The sequence below is a fragment of the Alligator sinensis genome, unplaced genomic scaffold, assembly GCF_000455745.1.
Source record: "Alligator sinensis unplaced genomic scaffold, ASM45574v1 scaffold714_1, whole genome shotgun sequence".
Lineage (NCBI taxonomy): Eukaryota > Metazoa > Chordata > Crocodylia > Alligatoridae > Alligator > Alligator sinensis.
Genome location: NW_005842493.1, coordinates 906,127 through 928,344, shown reverse-complemented (window position 1 = coordinate 928,344; position 22,218 = coordinate 906,127). Strand labels below are relative to the sequence as shown.

The following is a 22,218-nucleotide window of genomic DNA, read 5'->3' as shown; positions in this document are numbered from 1 at the left end:
CAGGAATGACCACTGTTGCAAAAAAAGGCATGGCTATAGCTGTAAGAAAGCAGAACGTGGAGATTTCCCCATCTGTAATTTTTTGTGCTTGTTCGTGGTCTCTCTCATGGAAAGAATACGTACCGTCTGCCAAGCCCCAGCGCTCTCGGCATGGATCCCAGCTGGGCTAGACGAGTGTCCCATGCCAGTTGTGTGCCTTCCACCGACGGGAAAAGCCTTGTGTTTGTCCTTACGCTGAAGGGAAGGAGTTGTTAAATAAACAGTATGATGATGGAGGTGGAAGCAGATGGTGAAGAAAGCCTTTTGACAAGTGAATTCAATATTCATCAATAGCATTATCCCTGAGAAGGCTTGCAAGTTGGGAAGCGGTCCCAAGGTGAAGAACTGCAGCTTGTGGTTTGGAGCAGAGCAGTTTATCACTTGAAGGGACAGGAAGGGGGGCAGTCTCCAGGAAGGAAATAGGTGCTCAAACTCAGTGGGGCTCTAGGTATTTTCCTAAAATCTACCACATAGCAGCAGGACCCTTGGCTAAAGGTGGCAGTCTAGAGCAGTGCTCCCAGAGCTGTCGTGGAATCAATGGACCGGAGATCCCTTGGAAGATCATCAAGTCCGGTCCCCTGCCATATGCAGGAGGTTCATGAGCTCAAACTAGCTCAACAAGGTGCTTATCCAACCTCCAAGGATGGCGACCGCACCACCTCTGCCGGGAGTGTGTTCCAGGTCCTAGTTACCCTTACGGGGAAGAAGTTCTTCCTTATGTCCAGTCTAAATCTTCCCTCTGTTAGCTTGTGACCATTGATCCTCGTCTTCTCAAGGGGTGCCTTCCTAAAGAGTTGCTCCCCCAGATCTTGGTGCTTTCAGTCCCCTTCTACTGCTCCAGCCCTTGAAGTCATCCAGTTCCTCCCCTGTGATAATCCTATCCTCTGTATAACTCCTTCATGATTTACCAAAAGCCAAAATATCATGGCCTCTTGTTGGTTGATAGCAACAGGTCATCTATCACACTGAGCAATACGTAGGCCTCCCCAGTATTTCGATAGCATTTATTCTCCAATATATAAGTGGATGGTTACATTTTTCCATAGTGACGCACTTTCTGGTAGTCTTTAATTCTCTGGCAATAAGACAGGGATCTCTATTCATCTCCCTGCTGTCCTGCTGGAGAGCAGTGAAGTTTGACACTTCTACATAAATGAAGAGTTATGGCAAAGCAAAACCATTTAGCAAAAAGTCCTTAAAAGGAGGGGGGGAAACCTACCCAGAGAAGTGGCTACAATTTTCCAAGACCAAATTCAACCCTAGAAGGAGAAGAGCAGAGTTATTTCAGGTGGATCGGTCAGCACCGGATCGGAGGTGGAAGCGAATAAAGCTGGAAACCACGTTCCAAGTTAGCTCTTACAGAGGAAAAGGGGGAAAACGCTGTCAGCTTTTAATTTTAATAGTGAAAAAAATTCAGATGAGCCAAGAGGAAAATAGGATCATCTGCTGATCAGTGCCTAGATAGAGAGGAAACGATGCATCAATCTCTGCTCTGGTTCCAGGGCACGGGGGTGAGAGTGTGCCATGGTTGTGTGCCTTGCCCTTATCAAAGTGCATATGAAGGGCTTGGTTTGGCAAATGTGGTTTCAAAGGGACTTTGCCCTGAGCATCAGGGGGCCTCGGTTGGTTAAAACAGCAATGACACAAGAGCCATTGTGATGAGCACAAGATGGAGCGAGTGTGAGAGCAGTGGCAGGGAGGTGGCAGACGGGCGGTGGAGTCCCTGAAGCAATGTGACCTGCCCCGAGGGTAGTGAATATGAGAGCCCCAAATCAAAGGTCCAGTTTCCAAAGCCCCCCGAGAACGAGACATTTGGATCAGGGTGGGCCTCGCTCAAACGAATGCCACCTCTGCATGGAAATGGGATCTAGGACCTCAGGGCTGAATGTGGAGCAACCGTGCTGCAAGGTGGCAGCGACTTCGGCGACTCCCAGAATAGCGCACCCCTGCAAGCACTGACAGCCGACTGCAGCGAGACTTCGCACCTCTCGCTCCAAGCTCCTTACCCTCGCCCTCACACACAGGGAGGCAGGAAATAACTTCCTCGAGCTTCACTTCACAGCACCTCAGTGCCAGGATGCCTGTCTGTGCCACAGCTCTGCAGTGGGCACTTCAGCGTGGGCGAATCTGCCCTGGCCCCCGTGGCTTTTGCTGTCGTTCTTGCCCTCCCATTATTTCTGTGTTAGACCAGGATTTCTCAGGTACACAAGAAGGGCAGTCTCCCTGCTTGTGATTGCAACCAATGCTGATGGGAGCTTCATGCACGCTTCCAGGGGGACAGCCGTCTCTGGAAAAGGCCAGTATTAATGCCTAGCCTAGGGCTGTGCCCATACTCCAAGGAAGGATGGCATGGATCCTGGCCCGTCCTGGCCTTAGGCTCCTCAGGGGAGAGTGGGCAGTGTCTGTACACCCCTTTGAGGGCACGGGCAACTCCCCCATATGCACTATTCAGCGTCCTGTGCCCCCAGGCAGGGCCGATATCTGACCACCCTTCCCCTCCCTCAGGCCTGGTGTGCTTTCTTACAGGGGTTACTTTTTGCACTTCTCTGCTCCTGCCAGGTGCTGGGGAGTCTGCTTGTATGCTCCCCGCTGGCCTTGACCCACAGTCGTACGGGCCCAAATGTCTGCTCAAAGCGCAGCTGTTTCTGTGAGTGCTCACTTGGGAGCGGGCACCGCAGCTGGTCTGCTGCATGCAGCAGAGCCAAGGAAGCAAAGAGAGCGCGGGGCCGGCGGAAATGTAGGTCAGCAGAATGTAATTGCCCAACTTGGAATTTGTCCAGGATGCTGGGACTAAGAGCTCTGCTTTTGCAAAAAATGCCTGGGGATCCATAATAACGATGAACAGGCAGGACCTGGCGTCTGCTTTATGCAAAGTCTTCCCTTGGTCGTGATTCCTACAAAAAGCTTAGGCAGCAGTTTAGGCAGCTGATTGTGCACTGCAGAGGCCACTGCCTTCAGTGCTGCCTGATACCGTCTTCTGGTTTCCTCGTGCCTCTTTCCCCTTCTGCATTACCTGTTGTCTCATGTCTTGTATCTAGATGTCTTGGGGCAAGGACTCACTTTCTGTTCTGTTTGTGCAGTCCTAGTCACATGGGGTCTGGCCTGGGACAGGGCTCACAGGCACTACTGCAATGTGTATGATTCCGGTAATGGATCTTTCCAAAGCCAGGACCCCCCGAAATTGGGGCATCCCTTCCATCCTCAACGTCTGCATCCCGGTCCTGGGGGCAGTGCCATTGCTCTGACAGGCGCAAATGCAGCAGTGTGTTGATCTGGCACTGAGTGGGGTTTCTGTGCCCAGGGAGCCACAAGAGACCCAAACAATGCAAGGTCTTCTCTTTGCTTGGTGCCTTCTCCATTCAGAAAGTGAAACCCCAGGAGAAGATCCATTCCCTGCAGCACGAGGCACAACTCCCTGATGAACGTAAATGCTGATACATACACCTGATAGCAACACACAGCCGAGAGCCTCCCTGGCCCCGGTCTGCTGTTGCCACAGCAAGAGGAGCCTCGCTTCCTGAGCCAGCCCCAGCATGTCTACACGGGAGGTCTGAGTAAACGGCAGGTCAACGTGATTCTGCTGCTGTTGATGTGCCAGCCGGATTGAATCTGATGCTACATTTTAGGATCCCTAGATAATGTACGGTAGATCTGTCCTGACATTTAGACTCGGGAGAAAGCCTTGGCGCCAGCTGAACATCCATGTATGGGAAAGCAGAGTAAGTCCTAAATCAGTTCCTCCAACAGGTCTGCTGTAGCTTCCTCTCCAGGAAGGTGACCCAGTCCGGTTCACTTGTCTCCGCTGACACAAGCCATGTGGCACAGGGTAGAAAAGCTAGTCTCTGCAAACTCTTTCAGCATTTGGATAACTCAGATAACTTAGCTGGTGCTGTTTGGGATGAATCTATATAGTCCCTGTTGCCTGGAGCATGATTATATGAATCAGCTCTATCCAGAGGGTGTCAGGTGGTGCCTAGCACCTTCTGGAGAGAGAAAAGGCAAAACCCTCCAGAGCCCCGAGGCTGGGAAAATGGTAACCAAATGCTGTGCAGTGCACTCAGGCTTGGAATATGCAGAAGCTGAGTGGAAGCCCACGCATTTTTGATGGCTTTTCTCTGATGCAGTTCATAAAATCCCATAGGAAAAAAAGTTCCTGCGTCAGTGCAGGGAGATTTTTCATGCCAGCGCAGCTGTCCTGCCCTCCCTTCTGTATCTCTTGTTTGGCACAGACCCTGCTGCAGCACACAGGGGATTGGGGCAGAGCATACCCTAAGCATATTTGGCTGTGAAAACCTTCCTAATTTGTCCATAGTGTGTGGAATATGGTGGGGAGCTAGTTTCTATGTAGGCCTTTCCCCAGATCCCTCCTTCCAGATCAGATCGATGATCTGGAAGATGGCACAGAGTACACCCTCAACAAGTTTGCAGATGACACCAAGCTGAAAGGAGTAGGAGGTATGCCTGAGGGTAGGGCTAGGATTTAGAGTGACCTAGACAAGTTGGGGGATTGGAGCAAAAGGGATCTCATGAGGTTCAACAAGGACAAGTGCAAAGTCCTGCACTTAGGATGGAGCAATCTCATGCACCAGTGCAGGTCTGGGACCAATTGGCTAAACAGCAGCCCTGCAGAAAAGGACCAGGAGGTTACAGTGGACAATAAGCTGGATATGAGTAAACAGTGTGCCCTTGTTTCCAAGAAGACTAGCAGCATACTGGCCTGCGTTGGTAGGAGTGCTGCTGTCAGCAGATTGAGGGAAGTAATTATTCCCCTCTGTTTTGTACTGAGGAGGCCACATCTGGAGTGCTGTGTCCAGTTTTGGGCCCCCCACTACAGAAAGGATGTGGACAAGTTGGAGAGAGTCCAGCAGAGACCAATAAAAATAGTTAGGGGGCTGGGAGACATGATTTATGAGGAGAGGCTCAGGGAACTGGGCAGAAGAGAAAACCGAGAGGGGATTTTATAGCAGCCTTTAATTAACTGAAGGGTGGTTACAAAGGGGATGGAGCTAGACCAGGGGTTCTCAAACTTTGTGATACTGCGTGCCCCCACCCCGGTCCTGATCAATGAGCAGTTTGCAGGTTTGCAACCCCCTTTTAAGTTGCTCACGACCCCTCAGGGGTCACAACCCATAGTTTGAGAGTCCCTGAGCTAAACTATTCTTAGTGGTTTAATTTGCATATTAGGAAAAACTTTCTCACTAGGAGGGTGGTGAAGCACTGGACCAGGTTACCCAGTGGGGTGGTGGAAGCTCCATCCTTGGAGATTAAGGCCCTGATAGACAAAGCGCTGGCTGCAATGATCTAGTTGGGGCTGTTTCTGCTTTGAGCAGGGGGCCAGACTCGATGTGACCTCCCAACGTCCCTTCTAACCCTCATTTTCTATGATTCTGTCTTGCAAGCCCTGCTCCGCGGGTCTAGTGCTGGCCCAGGAGTTTGTCCAATGTGCAGAAAGCTTTGCTAGGATGATGATGCACCCTACAAACTATATTCCCTCTAGGGTAAGCAACAGCCAGCTCCAGTATATCTAAAGGGACTAAATGTGAAGCCGTCATATGGGAACTGAACTGAGAACCCCCTGGATTAAAGGAAAAGTCCTTCTAGCTTGAGTGCAAGAGCCCATAGTAGGCCCCTGTTCTGCCTGGATTGGGCCCAGTGGAGGATGTGTAGTAGATTAAGTCATGTGCTGCTGCAAAAGAGAAGACGCTTGTCCAAAGCCTCCTGCCGTCCAGACCCCAGACAGTTCAGTCCATATCATGGCTACTACCTTTGCCAACCGCCAGGACTTCCAGATCTGAGCCTGTGAGCATCTAGAGCTGTAACTAGGAGCCCTCCTCTTTGCACCAGATTGGAACTGGATGCAGGTCATGATTGAGGCACACGTGTTTCCTCTTTACTAATTGTGAAATCCAACTTGAAGCTACATGGGGTAATGCTGTCAGTCACAGCCTGGTTTCCCCGTCTAGACTAGGACTCCTTTTGCTCAGGCCAAGTTTCAGTGTTTGGCAGGGTCCCCCCACCCCCTGTCCTCGGTGCCGAGTGCTTATTGAGATCCTAAAATGGAAAAAGCTTTGGCATTGTGATTAGAGCTTGGTACTCAAGAGGTGTGGGATTAATGTCATTCTGAAGCGGTTGCCTGTGGAGAGCAATCATCTGAAATGTAATGGGTGGGCAGCGACTGATGATTTAAAAGCTACAGTTGCTTCTTATCAGCAATCGGTAGTGTCCTTGTAGGAGGAAAATAACTTGTGAAGTTATGTGCTGCGTGCCCCAAATAGCAATGGGCAGTAGGACAGTCGGGCTTCTAGCAGGTGACACGAATGCTGCAATTACCCAGGCCTAAAAATCAGTGCCTTTTAAGAAATAAGGTGGTACTTGTATCCTAGCCTCGCCTTATACCATCTGGATGAGTCCGGGCAGTCCGCTCTGGATGGGAACAAATGAGAGGAAAAGCAAAAAGCCTTGTAGTGTCGTGAACCTGAGCTGCGAACATCACCGCACTTCCGTAAGAGCTCCGGTGGGAGCTTTCGAACCAGATCAAGCCCAACCTTGGGCTTAATCTGCAAACTCAAATCTTCCTGGCGCTGAAAGGTTTTTATGAAGGCACGGAAAAGGAGGGTCATGTTTCATCCCATTTGACCTTCTGGGACTCTCTGATCTTCTGGGTTCCAGCTTAGCTGGGACTGCAGCTTGAATCCTAGTTAACACGGGGCTGTTTGTGCAACATTTCTGGCCTGGCTACAAACAGAAAGTACCAGAGGTCTCATCAGCACACCTGTTTGCATGTGAATTCCAGCTTAATCCTGTCAGCCCAAGAGGTCTGGATCATAGCAAGCCTGTGCCCTGCCTTGACATCTCCCAGCTCAGCCCTTCAAATTGCTTTACCAGCATTAATGCATGTAGCCTTAATCCCTAATGGGGAGGTCTTCCTAGTAAATCTTATCGTCAGGGATCCTGGTTTTCTCTGACTAAAAAAAAAAATCACAAATTCTTTCATAAATTGTAAATTCTCTTATTAAACCCCCCAAATCAGTGATTAAAATGGAATGCCAATAAATACACATACATATAGAGGGGGGGGTGTGTGTATATGTATGCATGTAGGGGGTGTGTATGTGTGTGTGTATATATATATGTGTGTGTGTGTGTGTGTGTGTATATATGTATATAGGTATCAATTGAACACAATGTTTTATAGATATACTTGCAGTTTAAAAGCAGTTTGGAAGCCTACCAGTGCCTCAAGCATTATCATAAAATAAATTCTAAATACCTATACATTTTGGTATTTGATTTTGAGTTTCTTACCATGGAAAATCAGAGCTCCCCCTGCCCCCTGCACTCTCAGAATTGCTGGTGCCAGATCTGTGCGTGGGGTGGGGGCGGAGGCAGGCATAGGCTGCCCACGGTGGGCTCGGGCTCGGGCTCCCTGCCCTGCTGCCCTCCCGTGGGGCCTCGGACTCTGCCAGCCTGCAGAGAAAGTGCAAAATCCACGTGTTTCTCTGTTAAAATGAGAGATCTGCACGTTTCTCAGGTAAAAGGGGAAATCCGCATTTTTCTCTGCTTTTCCTTAGGAAATGGAAAACCTGGATCCCTGCTTATCATAGAGACGGGCTGGGACACAAAGTTTAGCTCAAAGTTTCTAATAAAGTTTGAGGGGCTTTAGAGCTGGGTTGGACACGTTTTGTTCCTGAGGTTCACACAAGTCTCTTTTCTGTGTACCAAGAGCTTGGGCAGCTTGTCTTCAGCCTGAAAGGCTTTACCCTTCACTCGGGGTATAGATAATAGAGTGGCTTCCACTGGTTTCACGGTACTTTGTATTTCCTTCATCCTCTGCTGTCACGTTCTGCTCTCCTCCCCCCTCCTCACCACTGCAGCTTTCAGAACAATATTGGAGATCATTTTTGGCACATCGTGACGTGGCTGCCACCTTTTCTGAAGTTTTTAACCTTTTCATTTTGTTTCTAACAAAATCTATTCAAAACAACCTAATGAACATTCAGAGACTGAGACCTAGTCTGAGCCGGTATGTTGAGTTTCTGGACGGTGCCCAAGACTGAATCCATTATCTAAGTGGCCGTTGCATCATCAGAGCTTGTGCCAGGGTCACGTCCGAGTGAAATGAATTAAGTGAGCACTGATTGCAACGAGCTGTGGATCCTGCTATTGTATTCAATTTACTCTGACACGCAGCATCTGAGGCTAGTCTGCCCCAGCTCACATTCAGCGCTTCCCCTTAACAGCAGCTGGAAAAAAGGGACTTTGAATCGTTTTTGATTAAAACACTAGGCTTGGGCTTAGGAGATCTGGTTTGAAGTCCCAGGCCTGCCACAAGCAGATGGCATCACTTCGGGCAAGTTACTTAATCTGTCTGCGTAACGGTTCTGCAATGGGGGAAATGGCAACAATAATAATGATAATAATAATGTTTCCTAACCTCAGAGGGGAGTGTGGGGGTAAGCAGTTCACAGGCACTACGACACTGTAAGGGAGAAGGCCAGAGAAGTATCTAACAAGAGGAAACTGAGAACATGCTGTCCCATTGCACAACCTTTGGATTTGATACGATTCCCCTGGGCAGAGGCGGAAGAGTTAGGTGGTTCTTCTGCTGGACCTAGATTCTTCCCTGGAGGGTCCACTGTTTTGCCCACGTCGGCTTACGGTGACACAACCGGTGGGGTTTCCATCACAACTTCTGTCTTTCAAAATGGGAACTGCTGGATGCTGAGCAGTCTTGAAAAGTCTCGTTGTTCTGCATCAGTTCTGGATCAAACCTCATCATGTAGCCACGTCTTTGCAATGTCTCATAACTAAATTCTGGGTACAGAGCCAAATTTCTTCAAAACTGGGACTCTTAAAAGGTAGAGGGGTCCAATCTATGCTGAACTGGGGCCCCGGTGCATGGATTTTGGATAGGTTCAGCTGAAGAAGCTGCGGTCAGTGAGCCGTGGCCAGCCTTCCTGGATCGCTGCTGGATGGAGCAGCGGGACGTCGCTAGCACTGAGAGGCCAGAGTTACAAAAGCACTTGAACCTGCATGAACCGCGGCAGTTCAGAAATGCTGAGTGTGGCCTTGTTGGCATTGTGCTTAGCATTTTGTCCTGACAAAACACCGACACACGAAAAACATTGATTAGAAAACCCAACTGTGTATTTAGCCATTACCAGACTGTCATCACCAGCTGCTGAGTGATTTATATCCAGAACAGGGCACTTTCCTTTGGTTTCTCTTTCATGTGGTGTTTCCATGACAAAGTGCCTCTTTTTTGTTTTAATCCCAAGGGCATAAGCGGCTCACAGACACAATGACAAATTGCACCAGCTAAAACCTGGGGGAGGTCCCGACGTCTTGAAATTAGTGGTGTTTTCCACTCGCCCGTAGGTCTGTGGGATGCTGCATGAGGCATCAGCCAGACTATCGGGGGCTGTTTGTAAGGAATAGGATGTAGCCCGTTATTCCAGAGAGGTTTGGAGGCTGCCGTGTGCTTAGAGAACAGCCTGCAGAAGAGGCAACAGGAAGCTTATTGGCACAAACCCCTTTTAGGATTCATCTCTGGTGGATGAATAGGAGCTCTGGGGTCTGTAGCAACAGATGTGACCCATGTCGTGGGGTTGTGCTCTAAGGGGGAGCTGGAAGAAAGTATGATTCCTAAGTAAATCCTGTCTATTTTGTAATGAAATTTAGACCCAAAGCAGCAACGCCCACTGATTAGAAGAACACTTAAGCAGGTGCTTGCAAAGTCCGCATGACTTGCACTCCTGTCTGCGTGCCTTCCTGAACAGGCCTGTGGCCTAAGCATATGCTGATGTGCTTTCCATAAAGAGGTGTGTAAATTCAAACCTGGATGTACAACTGCTCAGTGTCTTCTAAAGATTAGTTGTCCAATTGCTTCTCCCCTGTTTCCAGCTCATCCTGACCTGGCCCTTCCTTTCACTCAGACTGCACTGTTACAGGAAGCATAAGCCGAGTTTGAACGTGACCTGTTGAAAACAGCTGTCGTGGCATCTTGTCCCAGATGGAGGATGTGATGCAGAAGATCTGAGTGATCCCATCACCTGTCTGTTGGTTAGCACAGGTAGAGAGAGAGCTGTCTTTCTCTGCTGGATTTAATCAGCTTTTGATTCGTGTGCATCACCTCACAGGAACTTGGACATGTCTTGGAATAAGCTTCCCCCTTTTCTGTGATTTGTGTCAAAGCTCAGTACCTTTTGGAGTGGATTGAATAGCAGAGCTAAGCACTCGGAGACGCATGCTAACACCTCCGCTCCGGCCATTATATACACAGCATTTGTCTTAAATTGTTACTCAGAAAAATAGATTGAGGTGTTATGCAGCATTTCCATGTGTGCCTGCAGCCAATTTGTCAGGACCCATATTGCTCCTTGGTTAATTTAATATTTATAATATCCTTATCTGTCCCATCCCGTTCAGATGATTTCTGGGGCGAAGTGGTAAATTGTGTTCCATAAATTACACTGTATGAAATATGCAGCTCCCAGCTATGTCGGAGTATTCAGATCATAGGAGTGGACGTGGAGTCGGTAGTAATTGGATGGCCCTGCTGGATAAGGCATGACATCCTAGTAAGCATTCCTGCCCCGCTCGTTCTGATGCGGAAGAAAATATAAAACACTCGGTGGGAATTACCAGCGGCAGCCCTCAGAGCCTCGAAGGACAGTGTCTTCAGGGATGTGCTTCTCCTCTTAAATGTGTGCTGTTTCTTGGGTCGATATTTCATGACCAGAGACTTGAGAAGTGTTGTGAGACGCCCCTTATATTGAGTGAGGTGACATAACCCCCCTACTCCAGGGGTCGGATGGCAGTGAACAGACTTCCACGTGGAGCTTGGCATGGTTAATGAAGCTCATGCCGGTTTCCCCTTTCCCCTGCTATCTGCAGCGGCTGGGATTAGTCTTGCCTCTTTCTTAATCTTTGTGTTAGCCTGTTCTCCAAACCGCACGTAACGTGATGGCTCTGCTTCGAGAGGGTTGCTGGAAAGGTTAATAAGTGGCCAGGTAGATGGTACAGGCATGGGGAGCGTGAGTGATACAGCGGTTCTGCGTACAGCTATACGCAACCTGTCGACCGGCTGGGGGTTTCATGGTCTAGACCTATGCAGAAAGCTGTTGCATAAAAGATCGGTTTAGCCTTTATGAGCTGTTTTTAGGCGGAAGTTCAGCAGAAAGAGCGACCATTTAGGAAACATCTCACTGCAGAGTTTCTGTCTTCCTGGAGGGTGAGCAGCCAGGAGAGGGAAATTGGATGTCTCTGCTTTGTGAGTCTAGCACTGGACCGAAATCTTCTCTACGCTGAATGCATGTAGAGTTGGCGGCAAGTGTCCGCACCCTCCCCAAGGGACTGGCTCGGTTCTGTGTCACGTTTGAGTGCCCCCAGGGATGTTTCTTGGGGGTTTTATCTCGGGACACCCCAACCTCCTGTGCAGGAGCAGAGCAGCGTGGTCACGTGGCTCTATGAGCGTGCGTGTACAATTTTAATGACCTAGAATTGGCCGTCATGTCTTGAGTAGCTTCACTGTACTGCAAACCACCTCATCTGTCCTCATTATTGATCCCCCGGGCTGTTTTGGTATAAACAACCCACCTGACCTCCCTCCCTCCCTTTGCCTTTCCAGGAGGGAGACTCGCTGGGGACCATGGAAAAGCTCTGCAGACAGCTGACCTACCACCTCAGTCCACATTCGCAGTGGAGACGCCAGGGCATCATGAAGAGGAAGCCTCAGTCCTGGTGAGTCAGCTGCCAAAGGCTGCCAGCTGCCTGCGCGCACCATTTGTTTGTCCCCTGCTCTGTGCCTTCGGGGTCATTGAGGGGTTGGACGGGAAGGAGGTTGTTCCTGCTGCAGAGATCTGAGTCTACAGGTACATGGCTGTGAGCCAGCCACTGTGGGCCAGGCATCATTCATTGCAGTCAAATGTCGGCTCATCTCAGCTGTGTTTCCAGCATTTGGCAACACTGCTCTGCCAGTCAGCTGGGCGCCAGGGTGGATTCGATTTAAATCACAGTTTAAATCACTGGTCAGGAAGCCTCAATTTAATCACTGTTTTCTACAAAAAGTGCATTCTTGTTGTTGGATATAACCTTTGTTCGAGGCTACGGAAATAGGCTTCAGGGTAGCCAGCATACCTTCTACATTTCTCTTTAGCCCAATGGTGAGCACTTTGGCTATGACAATTCCATCTGTTTTGGCACAATTTTGTTAACAAATTGTCATCAGCTTAGGCCAGTTCTCAGTATATCGCTCAAAGTAGTCCACTCCTGAGTGCCATTGATCGTCTTGTGGGAAAGTCAGTTTGGTTCCTCCTGCTTTCTTCAGAGCAGCAGCTGCTGCAAAGTGGTTGTTACAGAAGTATTTTGCAATTTCAACAAAATTCTGCGCAAAATGTTTCTCTTTTGTTTCTATGGCTCCTCTTTCCTTGTGTTTATCTCCAAACACCTCCTCCTTGCCCAGATCTACTCCACCCCAACAATGCTCTATTTATTTAACTTCTTGAAACTTTGCACTTTTAGAGAGAGGTAAGCGCTTGACTCTGGGTACACGTAACTTGCAGAGACAATAGGGCTGATGGGCAGATATTCAAGTGTATTATCTCCATATACTGCTGTTAACAAGGATGTTATCTCTGGGAACACGAATCCGCAGCTTGAGACCTGAAACTAAGCATCGTAGAGATGCTTAATGGGATCTTAGACTGACCACTGAGTCCCATTGGGTAGAGTAGTTTTCTTTCATCTTTACTAATCTATAGAGGATCCCCATACGATTGGGTCCCAAATATAGTCCATGGCCTGTTGTGACCTATTTATAAAACTTTCCTAAAATGTTAAATGAATATATTGTCTCCAATAGTATGTAATTAGAAGTTATAATCCTTATTCCACGATGATATCTTTGAGCTTTAACATATCTCAAATTAAAGCTATCTTTATATAGGTTTATTTTTTAAAATAAAGCATCTTAACAAAAAAGCATTTTTTTTAATTAACCTCTGATTTAAATAAAAAAATCGGATTTTTAATGTTTTTTAAATTAATTTTTATCCACCCTGCAACAGGCACAGGGATTTCACTTCATATGCACAAGGGCTCCTGTACTACTGAGTAGCTCTCACATGTTATAAACATCATAGCTGAGTACCTATTGCTATTGGACTGAGCTGGGGGTTGCAGAACATCTTCCTTGCCAGTGGGCATGACCCTGCTGTAGAGTATAGAGTGTGCATGCAAATGCCAAGTAAGGGGGAGGGGGAGCTTGTGGTAGCCTGATCCTGAATTAAGGAGAGGGCTGGCCATCAGGTTGCTCTTGCCTAGTAATAGTGAAGAGCATGGGCAACAAGGGCTTTTTTAACATGATGAGGCTTATGCTTATATACCTGGATCATGTGTGTATCAGCAAGCAAGTTGAGGTACCAACTGCAGTCTAGCTGCATCAAGACAGAGAAGCAGGGTACGGTAGCCTGGAGCACAGTCTCTATCTCTTTATTGCCCCTGATGGAGTTTGCTTGGGTATCTGGGCCTGGCACTGCCCCGAGCTGCGCAGGTGGAGAGCCCTTGGCACAGCAGACTGCCCACCGTTTACCAGACTTGGCAGAAAGGCTGGGAGCAGCTCTGCACCAGCCTTTCTCAGAGCACTTGCTGCCTTGCCAAACTGCTTTTCATACCTTGTTTTACATGTGCCACGACCTGGAAGCAGGGCTTAACTGCAGATATGAAGATGGGCACTGGTCTTTGTAATGCTAGGTCGACCTTGCAGCATTAAATGGCTGTGTCGCACATTCACTTGCAACAATTGGGACTCGTTGGCCTGTTGTACTGCATTAAAGTTCATTTGTGTTGGAAGAGAGCCCTGGTCTGAAAGGGAACAACATCATAATGCCAGGAGAGCACTTCATACAAGCTCAGCTTTTGAACGTGCATCTGCTTGCGTTTTAACTGAACTTAGCAAGTGTTAAATTGAACATGTAACGCTACAAGCTGTATAGCAGTTGTGTTTGGGGCTATCGTTGCTTTTTTGGTTTATTTTTTTAGCGGGAAGGCCTGTTGGCTTGGGATTTTTGACTGGCTTAAGGACCTAACCGCGAAAGGGAGTGCAGTCGAAGCTGAGTATATACTTACCACCTTGAGACTCTTCTTGATTAAGTCAATGTTACTTCCTTAAGACTGATTGCTCGGATTAAGTCAATGTTTGTGAAAGAGGTCCCTTTCTGAAATCCTTTGCCTTCTCTCCATGTGCTGAATGTCAGGGAAGGCTGCACAAAAAGTCCACAGATGGGTAGATCCTCAGCTGAGAAACCGAGCCCATTATGTTCCCCATCAAAATGAACAGTTCAACATGCAGTTGGATAATCAGTGACAACAGCACTAATGAATTGGTACAGGAGAGGCTTGCTAATTAGGCATTTACTATGGAATGAGCACAGCAGTTGTTTTGTTGACACAGGTCTCAGCTTTGTGGGTATTTTGCACATGGGGAATTGTGGGCTAAAAGTGGCAATGGAGAAGGGAAGGAAAACACCTAATTAAAAGCAACCATCTTAAAGAGAAAATAAAAGAGCATCCCAGGTCCTTCAGCCCGCACTGTTGCTGTGTGTGTGTCACCTCCAGAGCCCAGAAGCGCATGGCTAAAGCAGCATGGTCAGAAACCGGAAAGGTCAGCTGTCCGACTAGCACTGATGTGGAGCCTCCAGTAAGGTCAGTTTTGCTGCGCTTGCCGTCCCAAGGCCATTGAAGGTTGGTTGGTTGCTGGTTCCTCCGCTGTTGTTGCAAGTTAAGGTGTTTCTTAACTAAATTAGAAGCCCGGCATGTCACTGAATTGGTCAGCACAAAGGTCTGGTTCAGTTAATCTGTTGCTAGAGTACCCCAGGATGGCACTGGCTTGAACATGTAAGTGGTACTTGGGGGTGTTACTGAGGGGTGTCTGCCCTGGAGGTAAATGGACCTCACAATTTTATCCATATCGACATGTGTGCAAGTTGCATGATTTAACGGTTATATGTGCACATTCCTAAGTGTGGCAGAACGATTTAACTTCAAGCCCTGTTTCACTCAGGGTTAAATCACGATTTCAGGAACGTGTACTGCTGTAAAAGCAGGCAGGCATAACAGTTGCATCGTAATGGCTGATTTAGGCTCCTGAGTGGGAACTCCTCCTCCCCTTTTGAAGTCGGGTCCGGGAACTCCTGTAGTTGTTGGAGTATTGTACAGGAGCTTGCTGCCCAGGTGGTTTGAGCACTAGAGCAGATGCTGGTCATGGACAGGAGCAGTACCATGTGGAAAGGACAGGGTGCTGGGATGAAGGCGCAAGGATTTGCCTGATTTGAGCCTGGTGTGCTAACTGGGCAGAGGACCTGGTAAGTGAAGTTTTTCCTCCGCTAGAGCCACTGGCTAGCAGTTGAACCTCCAAATATGAACTTCTGGGATTCCTTACAGGGTGCTACACTGGTTTAGAGACAGGTTGTATATGCACAGGTTGTTCATTTATTGCTGGCGCCATCCCATGATGTATTCAGGCCACTTGGTTTCAATAGTGCTGCGTGCTTTGCAGGGGCAACGACGGCGCTGCATTTCCGAGGTCCTACTGCCCCTATTCCCTAGACTCCAGGGTTTCTTGCTAATGCTGTGAAGAGAGCGGTAGCAATGCCTCAGACTGACAGACGGCGTTACCTGAACTTCTGCACAACTATCGCTCGGGCGTTGTCAAGCCTGTTTGTTTTGCATCCATTGCATGGAGGGGGCTCCTGCTCAGAGACCAGCTCTGCTCATTGCAGACAAGAGCAGGGTGGACACCCACCCCAGCTGCATGCTGTAGGTCGCACCCAGGGGTGTTCTCAGTGTGTGGGCCCAGGATAGGAAGTGGAGAGCTCGGTTGTTGGTTTACCCTAATTTCCCCCCCTAATTAGACTAGGAAGCAGCCACCTCTTGTTATCCCATTAGGGCGTACTGTAATTAAAATTATTCTGTGGCAGCGGGGAGCTCTTCAGAGCCGAAGAGACCGACGAAACCCTCTGAAACAGGCATTTACCGAGCTGGTTTTGTGCCTCTCTCTGTCTTTAATTTACTAGTCCCCTGTCTTCAGTTATCGTGTGTGCATTGTGTGTGTGCATGCCTGAGAACTAGCAGGCTTCATCTCCCAACCCTGTCATCATGTTTTACTTTCTCTTTTGGAAGAGGAAAGAAATAGCTGAGAGTTTTGACTGTCTTAATGGCTCAGAGTCATAAAAAGTCAAGCTATGACCACATGATAGCAACCCTGAGGCTGTGATGGCTGTAAGCATTGGACTTTATTGGGCATGCAGTTGTTAGCTTGTTCTGGGATTTTTTCTTTAAATGCACGTTGATGTATCCGATCGTAGTTCCGTTTTAGGGCGTGATTCAGGAAAGCACTCAGGCAAATACATAAATCCATCCTTATTCAGCAGTTCCAGTCTCTTGGCTTGCAGTGGGATTTAAGAATAGACTTGAAGCTAAGCAATTGTCAAAAATGCTTTGCTGGATAAGAAATAGTTTCCCTGAGTGAGGTCCCTTCAGACTGAATCAATTATGTCCCACGAAGAAGGCCAGAAACTGTGCATAAGTCTGAAAAACAAAATATATTGTTTCCCATTGACTTCGAGGAGCTAGATGTGCAGCATATTGAAACCTGTCTTAGGTAAAGGGCTGCGATTGATCACGACTAATTAATAGTAAATAGCAAGGAAAATCCATTAAGCTATTATGAGCATGAATTCCTAAATGATTAAAAGAAAGTCTTCTTTTGTCCTGTCTCTGTTTCTAATATTTCCACTACTCTTGCATCTAAATGCCAGGAAAATGTCAATAAGTAACACTTGATCTGAAGGCCTGTGATCCCTGGCCCTCTCCATGAATCATGTTGTTAGTGAGTGCTTGTGATAGGATTTTGATTGCGTGCACATGTGCGTGAGTCTGTGTTGGATGGTCCCTGGGCAGTGCCTCCCACAGAGTATGGCCAGCATGGCTTTGGATGTTGCTGCAGAAGATCAAATTTGCCCCTTATTTTTGCATGCCATTCAGTTACAAAGAGGAGTATCAAAGGAACTTGGCCTGTATCTGCTTTTCTTACTTATGTAGCCCTCTTCTAACTCACCTCGTCCCCTTGCCTTTCACTTAAGAGACTGGAAGGAATTTGGAAAATTGGTATAAAACAGCTGAGCTATTGGTACAGACAAAGCCCTGATTCAGCAAAGCCTTCCACCTCCAAAGTGCAAAACCCACTGCTGTCTCAGCTGTGTCTTGTCCTAGCAAATATGACAAATCTATGCTTGCAGAAAGCCCTCTGAGGGAGGCAGGCTCTTTAAAGTGTCACAGAAAATGCAATCTGAAAGGTGCCATTTTTGTGTCTTGGTGACTGTACCAAAGTAGCCAGCGAACATCTTTTGCTGACCCGCAGTTCTCAGAGCTGCAGCCCGGATAGAGGCACGAACCAGCGTCTTTCCTGCTGTCCTAAGTATCCTGCCAGGCCTGTGCTTTGAGCTGGCAACTTACCGCCTGGCTGGGCCGGGGCTTGCTCCATGGAGGCAGTCAGAGCCGCAAAAGGGCTATCTGCCCTGCGCTGCTGATATGCCCCAGGGGGTGCGAGGGGCTGGGATGCTTCAAGGTGCTATGGTCTGCGCTGTGGTAGAGCTGCTGGAGTCCACCGGTTTAGATGCCCAAGGGTGCTATTCCCAGGACCATTGGTTCAACTGGACTAACACAAGTTTGGCCAAAGTCTGGTGGTTGCATTTCCTCCCAGGTAGTTTGACTGTCAGCAAACTTCACAACACGGCAGAGATGAAGCGAAGTAGAAATGGGGCCTGGGCCAGCGGTGGTGATTCAGGAGTGACCAGCGCTTTGTCAGCCCTCTGTCCTGGCCAGCTTGCAGCTCCCCATCAGTCTGATGCAGAATTGTCCTTGGCTCTCGTGTCGGGATATTTTACTGCTGAGTGAAGGGATCCAGACAGGTTTGCACACACTTACTTGCTCCTAAGGGCATCATGATGCTTAATTATTTAATATTCCCAGACAGGCGGTAATGCTGTCTGTGATGCTTAGCTGTTGAGCCTTTCATTATTAAAACTATAAAGCACTGGTGAGTGGAGTTCTCTCTCCCCCTCACTAGGTGTCCTGATGACTCTCCAGTGTTAAATTTATGTTAAATTTATGGAATCTGTTTCTTTTCTGCTGCCTCTTTGCAGTCTACCAGGTCTCCACTTTTCTGCATGCTGCCAGCATGTGAATTGCTGCATCTGCTGTACAGGTGGAGCCAGGAAAGCATTGGTTTGTCAGTAAGCAAATGTAACCATCCTCAATTGGATGGGATAGGTGGGCAGGCAACAGTGCTGTGAGAGGGAAGCTATGACTCAGGTACAGATCCCTCTATTCTCTATAGAGCCACATCACACAAAGGGTTCTTAACTATATACAGAATGTATTTAACATATAAAGAATTATATACAACTATATATATATATATATATATATCCCCCAAAGCAATAGGCTGCAGACAAGTCCTGATGAAAGGATGTGGGCAGGGGCCTGAGGTCCTGCAGGACCCCTGCAAGATGATGGTCTTTTCAGCTGTTTGTCATCAGCTCTCTCTTACCTGATGAAGGTAATTTGTCATCGATGAAGCCAAAATCACATTGAGATTTGGTCATCTGGCCGTGTCTCCATCCAACAGGACCTGAAGCCCGTGGGACGGTGAGCTCTCTCATTACTCTGGACTGGTAATTGGCTCCTTGAGTCTTTCAAGAAGAAAACCCAATGTTTGAGGAAAGCCAGCTTTAGCCAGCAGGAAAAGCACTAGTTACTGTGTTGTTCAGACCAGGGGGTTTCTGTTATTTTACCCATTTGCCTGTGGATCGTTTTTCTGTCATGGTCTGGCACTCTGAAATCAGAATGAGTCTATGCTGTAATCCCCATTCTCCTTCTGCCCCACTTCATGTCATTGAAACTTGATATAGCTTCTGTAGCTGAACCCTGCTGGAAAACTCAGTGGGGCCCACACCGACTGGACAACATTGCAGACTGTGAAACAGGTGAATATTTTTAGCTTTGGGGGTGTTAGATCCCGACATGGGATGTTACCTGCAGAAAGTAATATCTGCTCCTTGGCTATCCGTCCCTGTCTATACCTGTCTTTGCAGTGCTGTAGAGCAGGCGTCCTTCCATGAGGCATGTGCGAACGCACTTCAAGAAGATGAGGTGTGAATCTGAACCTTCCTGAAAGGTGCATAGAGGAAAATATGTGACTTGCTAGGATGAGATCCATGGGTTAATTGGCTAGGATGAACGTGCTGGCTTGAAGTTGTTCCCATTTCACTTCTGCATGTGAAGGGGAATAAAGCATCTGTTACTGCCCCAGAGGTGATGCCTTCTCCATTCTTTCCCAGCAACTCTCTCCCATACCTGCCAGGCTGCAGCCAGCCTCATGTGCTTTTCTAGTCCTTAATGTTTCCCCGGGTCAGAGATGATCTGTATTGGAAACCAGCAAAAGAAGCACAGAGTGGGACCTGCTTATTGCTCAGATTATGGTGGGGGGACACACTCATAAAGCTGCTCTTCAAGAGGTGGCTCAGCATATGCTGCAGAAGAAGCTGGGTTTGAGTTGCCTATGTGATGATTTTTGTCCTTTACTGAGTGTTTTTACTGTGTTTTCCCACTGGTAATCACCAGTTCCAGCAAAACCACAAAGGCAGTGGCAGCTTTCACAGGAAGCTAATGGGCTGTAGCCAAAGTAACTTGCAAATCCTTCCTTAATTAGAGCATTGTCTCTCTGGTCTGCTGGGGAAGGGCTTGTGAACACTGACTCCGAGCTGCCAGGTAGCGTGCACATTGTCATCTGAGACCTGGCTTCAGTGCACGGCATAATTTGTCTGTGGCCCTGATGGCACCCTGATGGCGCCCTGATACCGTGACGGGAGAGTTATAAATGCTGGGGCTGATTTGCCTTAAAGCTAGATAACCCCACCCTATGGCCCAGCCGGACCACGCTGATCTCAGGAGCAGGTGGATCAGGTGCCTACCAAGATGCAGTCGCAGCAAGGATTTAAGCCTGGGCTGAGCACCCACAGCTCTCGCTGGAGCGCTCGGCACTCCTGAAAATTAGACCCTCAGCTGTTCATGAAATCAGGTTCAGTTTTGGCAAATAGTTTCACCTGCAACAAAACAGGGGCGGGGGTAAAGGTTTGGGACGTTCCCTTGTGCAGGGGAGGGTCTGTGTGACAGGAACGTGGGGCTGCTCAGTAGCACTTATCTTGCAGAGCAGGATGAGCACAGACTCCATGTTCACAGCCTTGTTCTTGGTTACTTCAAGACCCTTTAGCAGACGAGGTTCTTTGGGTAGATGTGATATCTTTTATTAGACCAAATAAATGGGTGGAAAAATTGCTCAAGACCCCTAACGCTAACCCTTCAAGACCCCTTGACACCTATCTGGCACTATAAAGAGGCTGTCAAGTGAGTTGGGACATGCCCTTTAGGATAGCTCAGGCACTAAGGACTCTTCACTGGCCCTACTCTGATGCCCCAACATATGAGGGGCATGGCCACAGCGATTGGCAGCACAGGTTTCTTTGGGGACCTATGGAGGAGAGTAGAAGTTAGAGCAGCCCCGAGGCCCTGACTTAGCCCCAGAAACAGTGAGTGCAAAAGAGGCTTTGAACTACCTTTTGAAGAGGGGAGCTCTTCAAAACAGAGCAAGCATTAGTGTTTGGAGTGCAATTTTATCTCCAGCCAAAAAGAAGTGAGATGGTCGCAGTCCTCTTGCTGCGCGGCAGTCGGGTGGTTCTGTCCCTGCTGCAGCTGGGGATGTCGGTCAGGTCGGTAGTTACTTCTGGGACCAAGTAAAAATCCTGCCAGCTTCTCTTAGACACAGGGTAAGGACGTGCTGCACCAAATTAATAAACTAAACTGAGTGGTGAAGAAATCCAGGTAGCTGTAATTGGTCTTGCAGCTGCTTTCTCCAGAAGCACTGTGAATAATTACAGTGGAAAATTGCTTTCGTATGCCGTCTGCTCAGCCTTGGCTACAGGTAATAATAGAAAACGGAGAAGAAAGAGAAGGACGGTTGTACAGGATGGAGGGAATTGGATTAGTCCTTCGGGTCAGTCCTGCCATGGCACAGCTGTGAAAACCTTCCCACCAGTGCTCAAGGTCAGGCAGACGTCTCTCAAATTGGCAGCAGCGTGTCAGGACACTGTGATGTGAGATCGTTTCAGTTGCCTCCTAACTCAGGAATCCCTTTCAGCAAGTGTAGCAGGAAAGCATGCGGACACCTCCAGAGTTGGCTGCCCTACTTTCTTTTATTGTCCTGTTGGGTAAACCAGAGCTGTGCTAAATAACCTTGTTTTTGCCCATTACAGATCTGTCTGTGTCTCTCACGTGTTGTCTGCTTCTGCACGTCCTCATCTGAATTGCACGTATTTCTATTATAGACACGCAGGATGAAAAGGAGAGTTCCCTGGCCCTGTCTGGTGGTGCAGCCAATGGCAGGCTGATGAAAACAAGCCTGCAAAAGCAATTTATGCATCCCTGACTGCGCCTAAAGACTTGATTACAATTCTGACGTTTAACTAGCGAGCCCTGAATTAAAGCCTGGAACCTCCTCAAGTCTCCTGCTGCCAAGCACTTGCCTCTCAAAATAAAGAAAAGCAAGGCTGCTGTAATTAAAGCACAGCACATTTGGGTTGCATTAGGGGCACCGGCTTGTGGTTCCCTGGGGGAAAGCCCGCTGGCCCCTCTGGAAAACTGCCTCTTTTTGTATAGCGCTCCCCCCCTAAATAACATGCCAAAACAGCCATGGCCAGAGGTATTGCTGCTCTTTGGTTTTGTGGCTGAACTACCATTGCACCACGGAAGACGAGTTGCGAGTCAGAGCCCCTCCATTTTATGCTGTATATGAACACAGAAGAAAAAGATGCTGCCTGCCTCAAAGACTTTACAACTCTCTCATTTACCGGTGCAATGTGGCTGACTTCTGAAATACTCAGTCTCTAGCCCAGAGCTAAAACAAAGGAATTAGGAGTTGGAGTCTGGGCCAGATCTTTCAGTCCTTCCTCACTCACAGCTCCCATTGATGTCTCAGTGCAAATGTGGGTGAGGACGGCAGACTCTAGAGGGTAACAGTTTTAACACGAACACCCTTTCCTTGGGTGGCATGATCACTGTTGT

At 48.2% G+C, this 22,218-nt stretch overlaps 1 protein-coding gene across 1 annotated transcript in view; it reads left to right on the top strand.

The window, feature by feature from the left end:
• LOC102383475 (leucine-rich repeat-containing protein 75A-like) overlaps positions 1-22,218 on the top strand; it is a 161,153-nt gene that overhangs the window by 83,029 nt on the left and 55,906 nt on the right. Inside the window, exon 3 of the mRNA XM_006031304.3 lies at positions 11,669-11,781. Within this exon, the coding sequence (XP_006031366.2) occupies positions 11,669-11,781 (113 nt within the window). The remainder of the gene's footprint in view (positions 1-11,668; positions 11,782-22,218) is intronic.